At 39.2% G+C, this 20,068-nt stretch overlaps 1 protein-coding gene across 9 annotated transcripts in view; it reads right to left on the bottom strand.

Annotated features, from left to right (window-relative positions):
• The window catches only part of Fars2 (phenylalanyl-tRNA synthetase 2, mitochondrial), a 448,933-nt gene that overhangs the window by 197,572 nt on the left and 231,293 nt on the right, over window positions 1-20,068 (bottom strand). For all 9 annotated transcript variants that reach the window (XM_076573181.1, XM_076573185.1, XM_015990774.3 and 6 more), the window contains one exon: window positions 2,020-2,180. In XM_076573181.1, the coding sequence (XP_076429296.1) occupies window positions 2,020-2,180 (161 nt within the window). The remainder of the gene's footprint in view (window positions 1-2,019; window positions 2,181-20,068) is intronic.

Below are 20,068 nucleotides of genomic sequence, written 5' to 3'. Positions count from 1 at the left end.
AGAGAGAGAGAGAGAGAGAGAGAGAGAGAGAGAGAGAGAGAGAGAGATTGAGAGAGATTAAGTGGAGTTACTCTCTAACAGGACAATAATGTCCCTAGAATACACCATAGCCTAACAAACTAAAAGCCCAATGTCAGGAATGGGTTACCTCTTCTGGAGTTGTTGGTCTGTAAGGTCCCATAAACCACCACATATTACAGGCCTTTGCCATTGCATTTAGTAACCATTCCAAGTCCTGTTGCTGAAGACATACGGAACTATAGAGTACTAGAATATGGAGAAATGAAGCTCGTACAGCTCTGGAAGCTTTATCCCTAATGACTGGCTTTCATAGTGCTATGTTGTGTTATGAACACTACTGGATGAAATATTCAGATATGAAACCCGGGAGCTTCAATAACAACCTGCCCATCTAGATAAGCCCACCAGTGCTATAATGCCATAAATAACGAACAATATTTGATTAGATTTCAGGCCTGCTCTACAAGATGGAACACATATCTGGCACTGTTATAAGAGCTAAAAACCCTGTGGCTAGACAGGACACAGGACCTAGGGAATAGTTACAACTTCTCCACTCAAAGGACACAATATTAAAATAACTCCTAATGACTTATCATTATACCCACCTATTAGTATATATCTCAAACCTGATTACAGAAGCTTTTGATTGTTTTCGATAGATGATAACCGACAAGTGGTCAAGGTGAAGAGAATAAAGCAGTAGAGTGCTTATACATAAATGGGGCACTTATAACACACTTTTCTCCTTCCAAGTCTCAGAGGGATCAATGCAAAAGAGGGAGTGGACAGACTGTAAAAGCCATAGGCGGTGGATGACTGCAACAAAACAATTCCTTCTGGATACAATAGAGCAGGTACACACAAGAACTCTCAGAAACTGGGACAAAACCAATATAAGTTCGAGCCAGACAAAGTCCCAGTACAGAATGGGGGATTGATTATCAAGTCCCTAGCTGAGAAGTTATTGGTAGAGAGCTGGAGGAAGAAGGAGAGTTAGCTTTCTTCAAGGGTGTGCCATCTGGTAGGTGGAATAACATAATGGATGCCCACAAAACCAGCACTAATTGGACTGTTTTAATTTATTTACATTTTATTTTTTTACTGAAAACACAAAGTTGAGAGGGTAGAGAATGAGTGGTGGATTTGGGAAGAACTGGGAGAGGAAGTGAATATAATCAAAATATAATTATGAAATTCTTAATAAAAACATGTATTAAACTTATTTTAAAAGGAAGAGTTTATTTTGGTTTAAAGATCCAGAGGATATAGCCCACTATGGCAGGGAAGAAATAGCAGAAAAGCAAAAGACAGATGGCCATAATCAGCAAGTCCATAGTCAGCGAGGAGCTAGTATGGGTGCTTGTGCAGAATTCCTTCTCCTTCTAATTCAGGCAGGACTCCAGTTCTTTGAATGGCACTGGCTACATGAAGGGTAGGCTTTCTGATCTTGACTTATGTCTTAGTTAGAGTTTCTATTGCTGTGAAGAGACACCATTGCCACAGCAACTTTTATACAGGAAAACATTTAATTCAGGCTGGCTTAGAGTTTCAGAGGTTTAGTCCAATATCTTCATGGTGGCATACAAACAGACTTGGTGCTGGAGAAGTAGTTGAGAGTTCTACATCTTGATCCACATGCAGTAGAAGCAACTGTGTCATTGGGCATGGCTTGAGCATGGCACCACAAAGCCTGGCTCCACAGTGACACATTTCCTCCAATAAAGCCATACCTCCTAATAATGCCACTCTCCCTACGGACCAAGCACTTAAACACTTGAGTCTATGCAGCCATACCTATTCAAACCACCACAACTTAAAGAAATACCCACAGATTTGTTTCAATGATGACTTCAAAACCCATCAAGTTGACAGTAAAGATCGTCACCCTGATTTTTACAATATTATTTAAAAATTCAAGTTTTCAAGTAGAAGATCCTCCTATATTTTGATGACCATTTTTTATCAACATTATCCTAATTCTTACAATTATCCTACCTGAAACTTGACCGTCTGATTGATGTCTGATAGGCGGAACTGCTTCAGGAAGCGCTCGTCCTCACTCCAGAAGAGGCGGATGTCAGGGATATCGTAGAGGATCATAGCCAGTCTTTCTAACCCCAGGCCAAAAGCCCAGCCAATTTGATCTTGAGCACCAGCTGTGAGGAGAAACAAAGGAAAAGTCTGTTTAGGAAAGCACCAAGATCACACAGATGCCTGGTGCACTCCGATGAAAACTGGCAATGCCTCAGTGGCAGGGCTGAAGAGTACTATGGACTCACCTAAGACAATGTTCAATCGCACTTTTTCCTTTATTCCACACTTACACTTCTGGGATCATACCAGCTTGGGGAGTCTTTAACTTCTCAATAAAGGTCAAAGGGGAGGTTTGTTTTCCATGTTTCTCCTCCTTTCTTCCCTCCCTCCCACACCCTCTATGTATATATTTGGGTGCATTTGTGTGTAAAGGTGAATGTGTTTCTGTTGAGGCCAGAGGTCAACAACAGGTACCTTTCTAAGTCCCTTTTGTACCTTATTTTTTAAAGATTTATTTATTTTTATTTTATATGTATGGCTGTCTTGCCTGCATGTATGTCTGTGCACTACACACATACAGTACTCACAGAGGCCGAAAGAGAGCATCGGCGCCTCCAGACCTGGAGCTCCAGGTGGTTGTGAGCTGCCAGATGGGTGCTAGGACCTGACCCTGGGTCCTCTGCAGGAATAAAAAGTGTTCTTAACCATTGCCAGCCTCTATACCTTATTTTGGAAATAGAGTCTCTTAATGAGCCTAAAACTCGCTGATTCAGACACTGGCTGGACAGGAAGTCCCAGAACTCCTCCTGTCTTTATCTTTCCAGCATTGGGGTGACAAGCATTCGCTGTCATGCCTGGTTTTTCACTTAAGTGCTGGGGATCCAGTCAGGTCCTCATGCTAGCATAGCAAATACTTTACCAACAGAGGCATCACCCCAGCTCCATGTCCAAGCCCTGGCTCCTACCTCTGAATTAGGATTTTCTGTAATCTGTGTTTGCTCCAATTCAAACATTAAGTACCCTATATGCACACCTTAAGAGAAAGGAAGACAAGATCTCTCCCTAAGTAATTTACTATATAGAGAGAAGTCTTCACAATGTGTCACAGCAGATGGCTGACATTCAGAAAACAGTATCAGGCCTTTAAGAACTGGGTACATGCCCCCATCCCTAACCCAGAAGCTATTGCCAATTGATAACCACTTGAAAATGAAAATTTAGATTTCTCTAAGGGAGTCTCGCTGGGGAAACAAATTACTCTTAAGGGTAGACTGCATGCCAAGCAGTAGATGGTACAGAAAATTAACTCAATGGCATCTTTGTAGATTCCTTGTCTCATAATGTCATATCAAGGCTTTTTTTTTTCATTAATTCTCTCTCATTCTCTCCCTATCCCCCCCCAATCATAGAGGTCCTTTGCATATATATTATGTCTTCTGGTGTTATGTTTTTATGGCATTCCCGAGTGTATGAATGAGTGAGTCTCTGCATCTATATCTGTTTCTTGTGCCGTTTCTTGGGATCTCTTTTTGTTTGTTTGTTTTTCCCTATTGTGATGTGTTTGGTTTTGTTTTATCATTATATTATATTATATTATATTATATTATATTATATTATATTATATTATATTATATTATATTATATTATATTATATTATATTATATATCATATCATATTATAATCCCTTAGAAACCTGTTCATTTTTTAATGAGAGATAGAAAGGGGGTGGATTTGGATGAGACGGGAGGTGGGGAGGAACTGGGAAGAGAGGGCAGGGAAACTGTAATTAGGGTGTGTTATATGAAAAAAACTCAATAAACACTTCACCTTTTTAAAAATATCATATCTTTATCCTTCATAAGCTATCTCAAGAATGTGGAAAGAGCAAGCAAGCAGCTGGGAAATGTGTATCCAAAAGTATTTATTCCAAAGGTAATGTGTCCTGTTCAGATTATGATACAGCCATGAATTTTAAGGCTGTATTTCACATATATGAGGCATAATAAAAAATGATATAAAGTAAATGATATAAAGTACTATGTGGAGGAAGGCATAGGAGCCCTTCATACATCTAGAAAAGCTTATGCAAAGAGCTCATAAAAGGAATTGCATTCCAAGTGAACACCAGTGATGAACAGGGTTCCATGGTAGTCAGAGGTGGCCCCAAAACCCCCACCTCCATGTACATGTCCTAGAGAAAGCCCTCCCTGAGTGTGGTAAGGCCCCATAAAGGATGAGATTTCATGCCTGTGATTAGCCTGTTTTATATAAGGCAGCCATATGGTCTTTAAAGCTTTAAGAATCTGCCAGAGGAAATGAGAACCTCATTCCTATTATCCTAAGGAACAAATTACCCCAATACCCTGGTGTGCTGAGAAGTTGGCTTCTGAACTCCAGATGAGTTTTCTGCCAATGCCTATTTCAACATGATTATACTCTTCATTGTCTGGCCAAAAGGCTTTGTCGAGGGGATAGAGAGATGTCTCAGTGGCTAACTGCATGTACTTACTTTGTAGAGGACTGCAGTTTGATTCCCAGCAACCACATTAGTCAACTCATAACACCAATAACATTAAGGGAATCTGACAACTCTATCCCCCCAGACATCTGTAATCACCCCCCCCCCCCATACACACCTTCTTTTCAAAAAATATCAAAGCTTGCTTAGGTTGTGACACCCAATCATCATGAAAGGTTTCAAGGAAGAGGATGGTTTGTTGAGCTGTAACAAATTTCATTTATAAAACACTTTCTATTGGTCCCATCTAGACTTATATCTGAAATACACTCAGCACTATATCATGGTTCATTAAATTATTAAGACAATGCCAGGAATGTCTGTTAGGAATACTGGTTACCAAACACAGTCTTCTGCAAGAGGCTTCAAGAAATAAATAGATCTCAGATCTAAGAAAATTCCTGTGAGTCTTATGAACAGAAAAGGCTTCCTCCAGAACAACTGGGCTGTTTTTAACTTTGAGGATGCCATGCATTACATAATTGGTCATAATAATTCACTTTTTATTTCACCCTCATGGAAACTTAGAGCCAAACACGTATATCCACTCAACACCTGAAAAAAAAATATCCAGGATGTAAGTCTATGTGACTTCTACCCCAGTTTTATTTTCATATCCTGATTTCCATGTTGCCCTGATTATTTCAACTATTTGTTTTATCCTCTTCTATGTGTTTTACAAAGTGCTTCAAATTATTTGTGGAAGAGAGCAAGCCATAAATAAACAACACTGAAAACCAGTGTCAGTTGAAGTGGGGACAATCTTGGACTCTTTGGCATACTTGGCTGGAATGGATTGACAGGTGTTCAAGGTGGGAAAGAGCTTACAGTAGGATTCCCCCTCATTCTAGAATCATAGACTGCAGGAAGACAGAATCACCAGAAGAGAGAACTCAATGCAGATGGGCATCCTCACCAACAGAACCCTTGCTATGAGAGGCACCCAGACATTCTAATAAATGCCATTCTGCAATGACTAAACATCCTATGAAAGGATGTTTTCATATTTTCATTGTTGCTGAACATCTTTACAAGAAGGCCAGTCATGCAGGAGAGGAAAAGAATGTGTGGGAGTCCCGAGAAGGGGAAGTTAAGGAAAGCGAGGAAGAGTAGGAGCTAGGCAATAGAAGAGAAGACAGCAAGATATGACCCCTGTGGAAGTAGAGAAACAAAATTGATCTTATGCTTTTAGATGATTCTAACCCATGGGTGAGATGGCTGGCCCTCCAGGCCCTTGCCTCTACAGCTATTGAGGAGAAGGGATTGAAATACTACCTAGTGCCTATTAGAAGATGATACTTCAGGAGCAGATTTCCCTTCAGAGATTACAACATAAAAACAAAGATTATAAAACTAAAGATAAATTTTAAAGTAAAATATAATTCCAGAGTAGAGGAAGCTAGAAAAAGCACACAAATTGATACTCCCACTGAACAGTGGAAGATTGCTCCCTTCTTTCCTCAGAAGCAGAGAGGTACTTTACTCTTTAATCTACAATTCTTCATCAATGGCCTATTTAACCCTGGGAGACAGAAGAAAATCTTCATTAGGGATATAATTTAGGTCTAAAGAATGGCTCAGTGGGGCATGGGCTGATTTTCCATAGGCTCTGAATTTGGATCTCAGTACCCATACCCCACACCCAGCAGCTCACACCATCTGTAATACAGCTCCAGGAGATCCAGAGCCCTCTTCTGCCTTTGTGGGCATCTTTATTCACATGCACCTGGCAGCTGCATAGTCACATACATACGCACAAATAAAGATAAATCTTTAAAAACTGTAATTACTAAAGCGTTCATGGTCTCCTTTTATAGTTTTGCATTCTTAGCCCTTGCCATCCTAACAAATGGTGGTATGCATTCTTGGCTCTTAAAAAAAAGTAAAGGAATTCCCAGAAGACAATTTCTATAGCAGTTATAACATGAGAGTAAAAATTCATTAAAACTAAAGATAATAGAGTTTTAAAGTAAAGTAAAATTTCAGAAGGGCATGCTTAATAAATAAACACACACACACACACACACACACACACACACACACACACACACTCACTCACTCACTCACTCACTCACTCACACAAACCAATAGCCCTTATGAACACAAATGCATAAATCCTCAACAAATTACTAGCAAACTAAATTCAGCAGCATATTAAAAGGATTATACACCATGATCATATGGGATTTGTGCAGGAATGCATGTTAAGGGTAATTCAAAATATAAGACCCAATGAAAGTAATATAGCCATCTAGTAGAAAAATGTGGGGAAATGCACACTATTATCATAATTAATGCCAAAAAAGCACTTGTTAAAATGCAACACTCTTTCATGATTAAATAGATTTCCAAAAATTAGATCACAATGGAATTTCCTCCACATGAAAAAGATTGTGCATGAATAACTCATAGTTGACATCATATTGAGTTGTGAAGAAGCGACAGGGTGTTAGTTACCCCACTTCTACTCACAGAGTACTGACAGTTCTAAACAGAAAAAGTAGGCAAGAACAAGGGATAAAAGATACCCGTTTGGAAATCACGAAACATAATTATCTATTTATAGATGACACAATTTTCTGTGTAGAAAACTTTAATGAGTCCATGAAAAAACATGAACTTACAAATTTAGAAAAGTTGAGTAATACATAACCAAAATTGCAAAAATATATAATCAAATTGCAAAAATCAATTACACATCCAAATATCAATAATGAAGAGCTTAAACAAAGCTTTATTTACAAGAGCATCAGGAAGAGCAATGTAGTTCGAGCTTGGCAAAACACTGCCTTTACTTGCTGAGCCATCTTGTCTGCCCCCCAGCTGACACTTTATTCAAAACCTAAAATAGGTTGGAAATCTAAATTTAAGGCTTAAAAGCTTAAAACTCTTTAAAAAAAAAAATAGGGGAAAAATATCATCCTCTGTCTCCAAAAACACAGGCAACCAAACAAAGAAGCCAAGTCACATCAACATTTAGAATTTTTTTTTTTACATCAAGACACTTCAGGAATGTGAAACCATAACCCCATAACCAACAGAATGGCAGAAAAGATTTGTCAGGTGTCTGATAAAGGTTGACTGTTCAAGGTAAAAAAGGAGTCTCCACAGCACAACCACAGACAACCCTAATGAAAAAGAGGCAACCATTTGCACAAATCCCCCAATACACAAGTGGTCAACATGGTAAGATGCTTAACATTATTAGTAATTAGGAAGTTCAAATTAAACTACATTGAGAAACATAAATTAACACATATAATAATAAAAACAAAAAGTTTTGGTGGCTCCTAAGATGTCACTGAGTTAGGGCTGGGGGGCAAGAGCTCAGATGTACAGCGCTCATCTAGCATGTACAATGTTTGGGGTCGATTCTTAACACAGACAAAAAATGTTATAGCTTCATAATGTATCACAGTAATGCATTCAGTCTCCTTTCTCTCCAGTTCTCTCTTCCTTCCCCTACTTAACCAATTACATACTGGTGTTCAGTAGTATTGATCTGAGCCAAATGGTGGAAATAACTAACGTGCATTTCAAAAGATGAAGGTTTGAGCAAAATACATGATTTACATATAACAGAATATGATTTGGCTAGAAAAATAATGATGTTCTGATACATTGCATAGCAATGGTGACTTTTGTAAGTAGTGTGTTACACAAAGAAGGCAGGCACAAAATGTATGGTCTCTAGAAAAGACAAAAACTCAGGAAGACAGCAAGCTGAATAGTAGTTTGCAGGATGGGAGGGATGACTGAGGAGTTCTTGCTTGATGGCTAGAGAGCTGCTGATGGAGGAGATGAAACTATTTTGAAAACAGTGGTGAAATGTACAGTCCAAACAGGCCAATAAGGCAAGCTGTATACATTTACTACATAAAGTATTTTATATAATTAAATAAAAAACAATTTAAAAATTTTAACAGCTCTGAACTCTATGATGTGGTTCACTTTAAAGGACTCAACTGAGGTTCTAATATAAGTAAATGCTCAACAAAATACAAATTATAGCAGAATGAGTAATTTTAATATTCAACAACAAAACTAGACATAAATCTGTTGAGTGTTCTCTCCTGTGGTCTCTGGTCTCCATGAACTTGGAAGGACACAGGTACATCCAACCTTGATGCAATTGATGTGACATCCGCATATATCTGTTTGGATGTCCCTTTTTCAGGGAGGCCTCCCCAACTGCACCTGACAAACAGGTGCAGACATGTCCCCCAACACAAATGCTAACTCCTGCTGATGCCTGCTACTTCACAAAACACCACCTCACCCCATCCCTCCTATTGTTCAAGTTCTTATTTGGCACCAGACTTACAAGATACCTTGGACAGCATCTTAGCCTCCTAATCACTGACATAGCTCTAGGAGCTCCCAGGCATTTGGCATGTAACTAATGCTCAGGAAGAATCGAAAAGAGATAGCAGGATTCGATCAAAGAAAGACATCTCAAAACCTTTTCCATTTTCACTTTATTGGCTTCATGGAAATGGATGGTATGTTGATACAAATGTAAACTATTTTTATATTCCTGTTTAAGATAATTTGTATATTGATACAAATATAGAACTATACTTGTTATAATGTACATATATTTCTACTCTTAATTGAAATATTTGTATATTGATGCAAATGTAAATTTATATCTGTCATACTTTATGTATGTTCTACTTCTGTTTAGGATATTCTGCATATTGATATATATTTAAGATTATTGTCATATTGTATATTGCACTATATATTCCTACCTCTGTTATAAATATCTTGTGTATTGTCACAATTTTGAAGTCATCGTTCTTTACCATACATTTGCTTATAGACTGTTTACCTTGTTTACGTGAAGCCTTAGTCCTTAGGTTATTTCGGTAGATAAGACTTATAGATTTATAGTCACCTATGCTTGTCATCTCTATAGTTACGTTAGTTAGGTTATCCAGATTTACAGATGCATAGGTCAGATGGACAGGTAATCTTCAAACACTTCACAGACCTAGAGAATATGGCATTTAAATAACTTAGAATTCTGTTGATGTAAGAGACACAATTGCTCCTGGCAGCACCAATTTGATCCCGAGAGAATGTTGGGCTTCTAAGACATTTCCATTTGGAAGTTTGTCTTCTTGGCACAAAATGGCCTACTGGTCAAAGATCTGCCCTTGCCTCGACTGCTGACAGTACAAATGCAATGCTGTCCTTTCTGGACAAGCAGGACACAAGGAAAGCGATCACTGTACTCTGCCAAGACAGGGTAAGATGGTCTTTCAGAATTCCTGCTTCTGAAAACGGTCTGTCAGATACTCTAGGCCTGTAGCCAATTTGAATACACCAACAATGCTGACAAACATTAGGTGACTGTCCAGGCTGCCAGCTGTCTTGATCTACTCTTCCAAGATTCCTGAAAGTTGCTTGCATCCATCTACCATTTCTCAGGTACCATTATACTCCTTCTCAGGTCTTTGATGGGACTGAAGACTAGCAGTTATAGTTACAACTTTGTATATATATATATATATATATATATATATACATATATATATATATATATATATATATATATACACACACACACACACACACACACGTGTGTGTGTGTATGTATGTGTATAATATCTTAGACAGAACATATTAAGTATTAGATTCAGGTTCTTTAAGATAGGACACCTTTTGGAATGATCTTTGTGACATATCATTTACCTGCGCTCCAGATTTCTCTGGATTTTAGTATGTGTTTCTTGCTTGATATTGTTTGCATTGATTGTAGTTCATGATATCTAGGTCATTATCCCTCATTACTCCTGGATAATATTTGATAACCATTCCTTTGTATATAGTCTTATATTAAGTTAGAACCTCCTTATTTAGACAAAAAGGGGGAGATGTAGTGGGTAGCCATTCCAGCTTTGGTCTGGAAGTTCCAACCCCCATTGAGGCTTCGGTAACTATCACGCCTACAAGGCAGGGCCACGGGAGGGCCCTGAAGACTCGAGATCGGGGTGCGCTGTGCTCTCTTCCTGCTTGGATGCTGGACGCTAGAGGTAGACTGTGGAGAGTTCTCCAGAGAACACTGCTGGACTGTGCTGCGTCTTTCCCAGAACCGGCAACCTACCTATCCCTTTGTAAGTTATGCCATTAAATAAATCTCCCTTTTAACTACGTGGAGTAGCCTTAATAATTTCACCAATAGTATCACAGAGAATTTCATATTTTACAGCAAGCTTTCAGTTATTTTCTGTTGTTTGCAAGAGATTTTATTGATCATATATACTTTGAGGTGACATTTTAACAAAAGTGAAAACCTTTTAAAGATAAAGTCTTTCATTGACCAGGCTTGCCTCAAACTCACTATAAAGCCAAGGGATGTTTCTAAACTCCTGGTCTTCCTATCCCTGTAAAGTGGTTGGATTACAGGTGTGAGCTACTATGACTGGCTAGAAGCAAATTTATTTTTTCATGTACTTCTTGTTAAAGGCAGGCCACATCACTGAGTCTCAGCAGCTGGAGCCACACAGATAACCTCAGAGATGCCACTCCAGAGGCGACATCACACAGAGGAGAAGGGAACACTAGGGAGAAGTGTCCAAGTTCCTCATTCTCCCAGCTCCCCACGGCTTACAGGTGGGCTGTGACGTGGGCATGCACACAAGCTTCCCTCCTGCTTTACCTTCATCCAGAAACTGGCTTGTGCAAAGCTAAGCAGCCCTGTTCACTGCTTTCTATACACTGATTTTTTTTTCCACAAGGTTAAGGGCTAAAGAAAAAATTTAAATCATTACATATTAAAATGAGTTTTTGCACTATATTAAGTATATATTTCCTTCTTTGGGGGGGGGGCGGTCAAAAGGGGAAGAAATCTGGGAAATCTTCAACTTCAGGGAACATGTGCCCTAGATAAATGCCACACAAAACACTGAAACAACAAATTAATTACTATGTATATATTTCATGGAATGCCACCAATTCCAGGGCATTTCATCCATACTGCCTTGATTTTATGCCTCACAACGAAGCCATGGAAACAGCCAGATTGCTATCTAGGCTTTATCAATGCTGGAACTCAAATCTATGGACAGCTCAAGCATACACCCAGTGGTTGGTTCCCCAGATTCATGTTGAAACTAACTTAGGGGGCTGCCTAAGGTCTTTCCAAACACCTAAGAGCTACATCCCATCTGTGAGCCTTCTATTTTGGAAGTGCTTGTTTCCAGACTGACTTTGTCATAGTCCAGGAAAGTTAGCAAAATGGCTTACAAAAGGAGGTGCTCAGATGTACCAGGAGACTTCTATGTTGGGTGTGGCTACTCCAAAAATGACCTATATGCTGAATATACACACAGAACTCATCCTGGGTGAGCGAACAGGACTAGTGCTTAGCAGTGGCACTGGATAAAAGCTATTGCCTCCCTGGATCATTAGTTATAATGATCATCACAGGAAAGGCAAGCAGCACATTGCCCAGAGAGACACTGTGCACACAGAGTCAGGACTACAAGGGCCTATGCAGCAACATCAATTTTCATTTCTCCTCTTCCTACCTAGGATGTGGTCCTTGGCTTCCTCCATTCAGCTACACTTCTTCAACCGGTTCCTTTGGGACAGGCCACTGGATGATTGACTTCTCCAGCTGAGCCTCAAGATCGATCTCCTGCCTGAAAAATTTCTCTAGCTGTATATACCCTTGGCCCCACACACTTCTGTCAATAAGTCCTTCACATGATCCAAAGGCAGACTTTTCTTTAAAAGTTTCTCATAGTCTGGAGCAGACGGTGGCCTAGCCATGAAAAGTTTTCCTTAGTACATTCTGCACTGTACACTACTCACAGTGCACAAACACCATCATCTATCGCATGGAACTCACTTTAGCCCAGGCCCTTTCTTTACTGGGTCCAGAATTGGACTTTCTATTCCTAAAAGAAACATAAGTTTCTGGGGCACATGCCAATCAATAGTACATAAAGCGACTGTCAGAGAGACTGTCCTTTACAGGCATCCTCGATTTCCCCAAGGGACTTGGAACACAGGAATTTTCACCCTTTTGATCCCTTAGAATTTAATCCAGGTGTAGTATGGTTAGCCTTCCCAGCTGCTAGCACACTGTGTGCAATTTGGATAGTGATGTGCCAAACCCCAAGGGCCTGATTTCCTATTCAAATACCTGCTCTAGGAAAAGACATGGCAATGGGCAGATAGAAAGAGAAAGCTGCTGTGACATTCACAAGCTAGAGTTTATCCTTGGGTAAAGGACCCTTTGGAACTCTCCTCTTCCATACCACATTAGCTACTCTCACTTGAGAGTACAATGATAAGAATGTACGAGCCAGCAAGTACAGGAGGCAAGAAGCTGGTGTCTGGATGCCAGTGGACTGAGCAGGTTAAGTGCAGAGCCTGGTCCCCACAAAAGAGCCTTGAATCTTCATATTAAATCTGTCTTTGAAATGCACAGGGATGAGCCATGTGACTTATTCCACCATTAGCTACAGTTTTGCTTCTTGTGAAAGATGTATAAAACCTTAGATGATGAGCAATAGGAAGAAACAATATAGAAAGCTATTTGGATGACAGGTCTTGATAGGGATAAAGGGCAATTTCAATGAATAGACTTCTGGACGTCTGTCTGGATACTTTCCCTAAGGACAGCAAATATCAGTTTCTAGCCTTCATCTGTGTCTCAGATTGCATTCTTCAAAGTCAAAGTGTCATTCCCAGGTAGGGGAAGTGCAGAGCCAGAGTCCAGGTCTCAATGACACCAGACATGGAGCTTTGAGTATTAATAATACTATAAACATTCAGTGTAAATAGCAATGAAAGTAGATAAGGAAGCATTTAGGGAATTTTGGAAAGAAAGAATTAAAGGGGGGGGAACCAACCAAAGAATATTACAGAGACTCATCACAAAGAAATTAAGGCTAATAAATTAATAAATATACCATCAGGCATTTCTGACAGGGAAAGAAGAGACCTGAATCACACACTGTCAACAACACCTCACGAGGACAGCTCTGAACTTTACTCTAGCTGTTTTCTTCAATATGTGCCACAACATAAAAGTATAGCCCCATGGGAATAATGAACACTTATTTCCCTGTGGACTATTATCTTCTCAGTCAGGAAAGATGTTAACACTACCATGCCTAGTAACAAACTTCCATAAGGAAGAGGCACACAAGCCCAGGTCTCCATCATGTGTTCAATGAGAAGGCACAAGAAATCCAATGGGATCAACAAGAGAGAGATAAGTTAGAAGTTAAAATAAAAGAACCCTAATATCACAAATTGCAATCACCCTACAATAGACAGAAGAACAGCAAAGGGGCTCAGAGCCTAGGCACTATAGGCTAAGAAACAGAAAGAGTTGTTTTGGTTACAGCTTCACAGAGCTCACATTCAACAGTCATTCTACTGGGGCACACCAAAGTATACAATCTATAGAAATGCAAATGTACTCTGTAAAGACAGCCATGTACAACAACTTCCCTTAGCCAAGAGGGTAGCAGTAGCCATATCAGCTACCACTTTATATAGTCTATTGATTTGGTAGATCTAAATGATATCTTTGATTCATATTCAATGATAATAATACAAGTTTATATTAACACTTATTGACACATCTGTAAATATTCATTGCATACTATAGGAACTATGTAAGCCACCTGAGATTGGCTGCACACAGCATACTCCTCTAGTCCTTGACATTTGTTGTATATTTTTTAAGTAAGAGATGAAGATTTCATATTGCATGACACTCTCACCTAATTTGAAATCTACATTCCATTTTTGTGTCTCAGTCATTATCTCATAGCATTTTTCCCTTTCAGTTGAGGACTATACATTATCCTCATAAAGCATACACAGCCTCTGTTCATCTAGAAACACTCCCAGCTTTCCCTCGTTTTACATGACACTGACCTGACATGAGAACCCAAGGACAGTTGTTCTGCACAGTATCCTGAACATGGGATTATTTGGTATTCTTTTGTAACTAGATTCAGGTTCTGGATCAGCCAGCACAAACCTACAAGTGACATTGTTCTTTCTCCAGGCATCAGGCTGGGACTCATGGTTCCCATCCCCCATGCTATTATTTCTGACATTTATTTTTCTGCATTAAAAAAAATCACTCCCACAACTCTGTGGTTCATTGAGCTGCAGATCAGGTGATCCCGGGTTCTTTAGTTCCTCACTGGGTTCACTGAAGCGCATGTGCTCAGCTGGACTCACATAGCTGCTACTGGCTGTTTACTGCAGGGACACTTTGGTCCGTTCACATCACCCAGTAAGCCAGTTCGGGCTGGGCAGACATATGAATACAGGGTTCTACTTGCATTAAGAGTGTAAATCTCATTACACAAACACTCTATATGTGTCCTTGTGCTGTTGACCTGACTGACTAAAGCCATAGTGCCAAGCCACAAATGAGGAGTGGAAAAAGACTGTCAACTCAGTCATTAGCAAGCCTGTGGGAAGATAAGCTATAGGATCTTAACATGTAAAGTATATATAAATATTTGATGCTAATATTCATTTACTCTTTCAGCAGATATCTATTATGACTTATTTTTATTAAAAGAAAACAATGTGGTAGATGCTTTCTGATTATCAATACCAAATAAGATAAGACAAAAGGATAAATAATTACTTGGTATGATAAATCAGAAAATTAATTAAATCTTAATTAATTTTATTAATTAAATTAATTAATTTTATTGTTTAAATTAATAAAAATCATTAAATCTGACATCATTATGTAGTGACTGTTATCAGCTCTATTTGTTAACAGATGAGAAAGCCAAAGTTTAAAGGGCTTAACTAATTTACTCCAGATTATACAACTACTTGGAAATGCTTCTGGTTGTAAAAAGTTGAAAATTACATATGCCATAGACACTTGACTTCTACAAGGATTCTGGAGGTGGTCATTTCCTGGTTTGGTAAAACAGCTCTAGGATGTCATGGATGATCCTTTTAGTTTCCTGTCCTGTTCTCAGAAATAGCTGCCATAAGTATTGCTGTAATTACCTGGTGCTGTACAGAGAAAGAAAGCTTTGCTAATTCTCCTTACTTCTTAAAGCCACCCCCTGAGCCAGCTTGCTAGGCCACTGAGTTTTAAAGGGTGAAAGAAACACAGCTGCCTGGCTTCTCTAAATCTAAAGTGGAAATGTCTCTAAGGAGAGCTGGCACTGGGGTTAGTTGGCCAACAGTTAGTAAGTGCCATATCTAAGATGTGAATCCAGGAGCATGGAGCTTGAGAGCTCATGCCCCTAAGGAATACATGCTTTCAAAGCAAAGAGACAAAGAGCCTTAAGTTCTGTGAGTGCTAAAAATGAGGTTCTTTGGGACTGCAGAGAAAAAAGGAGTTACTTTAAAATAGGCTGAACAGGTCTGTTTGGAAAAGAACATCAGAAATATTCTGAAATGACTGTGGGTTGTTGAAGGTAAGATTACCAACCAGGAGAGAAAATCAGGCAGCCAAATGGAGGCAGAAGAAGGGCATTGGGCCAAGCTGACCAAACTGGACAGAGCAGTGCAGGGAAATTCAGAGCCTTAAAAGACGTGAAATATCACACATCATGCATGCCTCGCACAGCTTTTGTGAAGAATCACAAGCTAAATATAGATATTCAAGTCAACAAACTAGAGTTCATATCCCACCTCTGAAATGCCTCCCTCAGCCTATCCCAAAATATAGTGCCTACATTTTTAGCCTATTTCCTTGAAAATTCATTGTAAAATCCTAGATTTCAAGAGAATTAAATGTTTTTAAAGTAACATGTTGCAAACAAGTCATCTTACAGCAAAAGTCAGCCTCCTCATAGTTTAAGAGCTTTGTTTAATGGCCTTATAGTTATACTAAGAATAATATTTTCCATTTCTTTAGATAGAAATTGTGATTTATTTGCTGTTCATTGTTTGTGGCCAGGGTCTCACTAAGTAGTCCAAGCAGGCATTGAACTTTTGCCTCTACCCCCCCTCCGCCCCCCCGCCCCACAATGCTGGGAATACAGGGTTGTGCTACCACCTGACTTGAAATGAAGGGTGGCTTGTTGTTGTTGTTGTTGTTGTTGTTGTTGTTGTTGTTGTTGTTTTGAGACATGGTCTCATGCAGCTCATGCTGGCCTCATATTGTGTAGCCAAGGAAGACCTAAAACTTTTGATACACCTGTTTCTAGCTTCCCAGGGCTGGGACTACAGGAATGGGTCACCATGCCTGGTTTTATGTGGTTCTAGGAACCAAATCCACAAGCATGCTAGGGAAGCAGTGTACCAACTAAGATGGATCTCCAGCCCATTTGTTTATTTTGAGATAGCTCAGGCTATCCTGGAATTATGTAATCCAAGCTTATCTCTGATTCCCATTAACCATCCTGCTGTATTGGGATTACAGACATGAACCACCACAAATAGGAGAGGCAGAGGCAGTTTTCATTTTATTACTTATTGTATTTTGTTTTAAATTGCTTAAACAGCAAACAGATATTAAAGTAATAATATACTCTTCCAAATTTGCAGGTGATCCCAAAAGAAAGTAGGTAATACCTAAAGTGCACTAAGGTGATCACTAATCTTCACTTCCAACTAAATGTTGTCTCTTTATATGAGGCTTTTCACAAGGGGAGTGACACCATAAAATGTGCTTGAGAAAACACTTTAAAGTTGCTGCACACACCTGCCAGTGTTGGAAAATGCTTCCACTCACATCAAATACATCACTAGATTTCTTTACTAACAAAAGTTACCAAAATAAGGCCATACTCACATCCAATGCATCACTAGATCGCTTTATTAACAAGAGTTACCAAAAAAAGGCCACAATCACATCCAATGCATCACTAGATCGCTTTATTAACAAGAATTACCACAACAAGGCCATAAGCAGACAACAAAGCGGGAATCAGTGGGTTCACCATATTATAAAAAGTCTTTCAGGACAACAGAGCAGAAATGGAAGGAAGTTCAGGAAATCCCCTGAGCACAGATGATCAGGACACTTTGATTCTAGGAGCCCTGTCTTGGACAACAGAATGAACATAGTCTTTCCACAGAGACAATAGCCATTTCTTGCTCTGCTGACACCACAGCATCAAGTCCCACTTGAGAGAGATACCTGACCCAGCCGAACAATAAAGATAAGCCCAGGAGCTACCAGGTATAAAACACAACACAGTAGCCTAAATAGAAAATATACACACTTAAAGTATCTATCATCTATCTATTCATCAGTCCAACTAATGTGTACTGCGGTATGTATGTGCATATATGTATGTGTGTATCAACACCCACACACCCACATAATGCATGTTATACACATGTAGGTGACATATACATATCATGTACATATTAAGAAGAATGTCCTATACCTTTATGGGTGTGGAAGACATGAAACCATACTAATGTCCTTTCAAACATTTTAACCCATAGCTAGAATCTTAAAGTATTAAATTAGATGCTTTATCTCTTTCTCTCTGAAGAGAAAAGAAATGACAGTTGTTTTCATCTCTCCACTAGAAAAACAGCCTTCCAAAATAAAAGTTAACAGTGCTCTATTTCTTATGACACTGTTGTATTTTTTTTCGAACCAGGAAAGGAACTTAATTTAGAGTAAGTAATGCCACTGCCACTTAAGTCTGTGAATGATGAAAGGAATGTCAGCTGTTCTAATTCCATAATTCCCAAGCACTGACAATTAATGAAACACTCTTTACTAGTGGGAGTTGTTTTAAGCAGCAGATAAAGGAGTCACTGAGCCTTTTAAGATTTATTCTCATAACCAAATTGCATATCTCTTCATCATTATCCAAAATATAATTAAAAGATGACATTTAAAAACAAACCTTAAAAAAAAAAATCAAACTGCATCCCACTCCCAACGGAAAAGCAAGTGAGAAACAAGGCTTGTCTTCCAGGAGTGCTGGGAGGGACCACACCACACAGCCCGACTCCATCTTAGTCTCCCTACATGCTGCTGCTGTCACCCCGGGCGTCAATCTCACTTGTCAATACAGGAAATGCTAGATCGTATCATTGAATGCTATTGGACAGATATTAATTGTGCTGTTTCACTGCTGAAGAAATATTCATTGACCTTTCCCAACAGAAAACAAATCAATAGGAGGATCTTATGAAAACTGTTTCCTCTCTGGGTTTGCTCCAGAACTTGGAAATTTACTGAGTTACATATTTGTTAGACCATCTGCTTCCTAAGCAACTACACCAAGAGAAAAGGTATCCTTTCATGTTAACCCAAACACAAAATCCAGAGACCTCTTTAATTCTCTGACTGGAGTCATGCTCATTATCAAGACAGAATTTCTGAGCAGAGGTTGAACAGTTTGACGCTGTCTATCCCATATATCTTAAGGATGCTGTGTGAATGTGCCTCGTTTTCAGTCTTCCCTCTCTGGTTTTAGCTCTGCTCGTCAACACTAAATCAGTTTACTTTGTAGTCTGCATCACCAGAAGGGACATCCTCATAAAGTACAAGGGATTAGGGTCTGGAGGGAGGATCATGACCAGTGTCATCATGCGGTTTTCCAGGGCTTGGCCCCCCAAAATTGTATGCAATTATTTATAGCAACATCCAAAAATACAGGGAACTTGACTAGAATAACAGTAATAAATTTTTGTCTATTAACATTTCACATATATTAACCAATACTTTTTAGTTAAAGAATTTGCTATAAAAATTTTTAAAATGTCAACTAACCCCAAGAAGGCCAACCCCTTATGAACTAAGGGGCTGCAGGCAAGTGACAAATGTCCTTCAAAAGGTACATGATCAGAAAACCTGTGATCTTAACTGTATCACTGCAGCCCCCATGGCTCTCCATGGAATTACACTAAGCGAAGAAAGCTAAGCTTAATGGCTATATCCTATATGATTCCATTTTTGTGTCAATATGAAATAATAAAATTTTAGAAAAAGAGATACCACTAATGCTCAGGGTTAGGCAGAGCACCTGGGGAGAAGGGTAACCACGGTTATAAAAGGCAACAAGGAGGAACCTGGTGGTGAATGAACAGCTTTGCCTTTTGACTTTAGAAACTCACTAGAGGGGCTGCAGTGATGCAGTTAAGAGCACTGGCTGTTCTTCCAGAAAACACATGTGGCAGCTCACAACTGTCTGGAATGCCAGGTCTAGGGTATGTGATATCCTCATACAGACATGGATGGAGGCAAACACCAATGCAAGACAATAAAAGAGAAAATCATTAGAACTAAATACACACACAAATGACATCAAGTTGGGGATCTTGGATAGATCAATGAATTGTATCACTATCAACTTGGCAGCTTACTTTCCAATTAATACCATGGGGAAATTGGAGAAATTCTCTGTGGCTGTTCATACAACTGCACACGCATCTACAATCTCAACCCCAAAGCAAGTGTAAAATTTCCACATCTATGAAGAATCTTGCCTATCATACCCTTCAGGGTCTAGTGAAAGTGTTCTAATACAGGCCTATGGTTGTCATTCTCCTCTGAACACA

This window comes from Peromyscus maniculatus, chromosome 5 (genome assembly GCF_049852395.1).
Source record: "Peromyscus maniculatus bairdii isolate BWxNUB_F1_BW_parent chromosome 5, HU_Pman_BW_mat_3.1, whole genome shotgun sequence".
NCBI classification, from domain to species: Eukaryota; Metazoa; Chordata; class Mammalia; order Rodentia; family Cricetidae; genus Peromyscus; species Peromyscus maniculatus.
The sequence above is the reverse complement of the archived record's forward strand: the minus strand, read 5'-3'. Positions and strand labels throughout refer to the sequence as shown.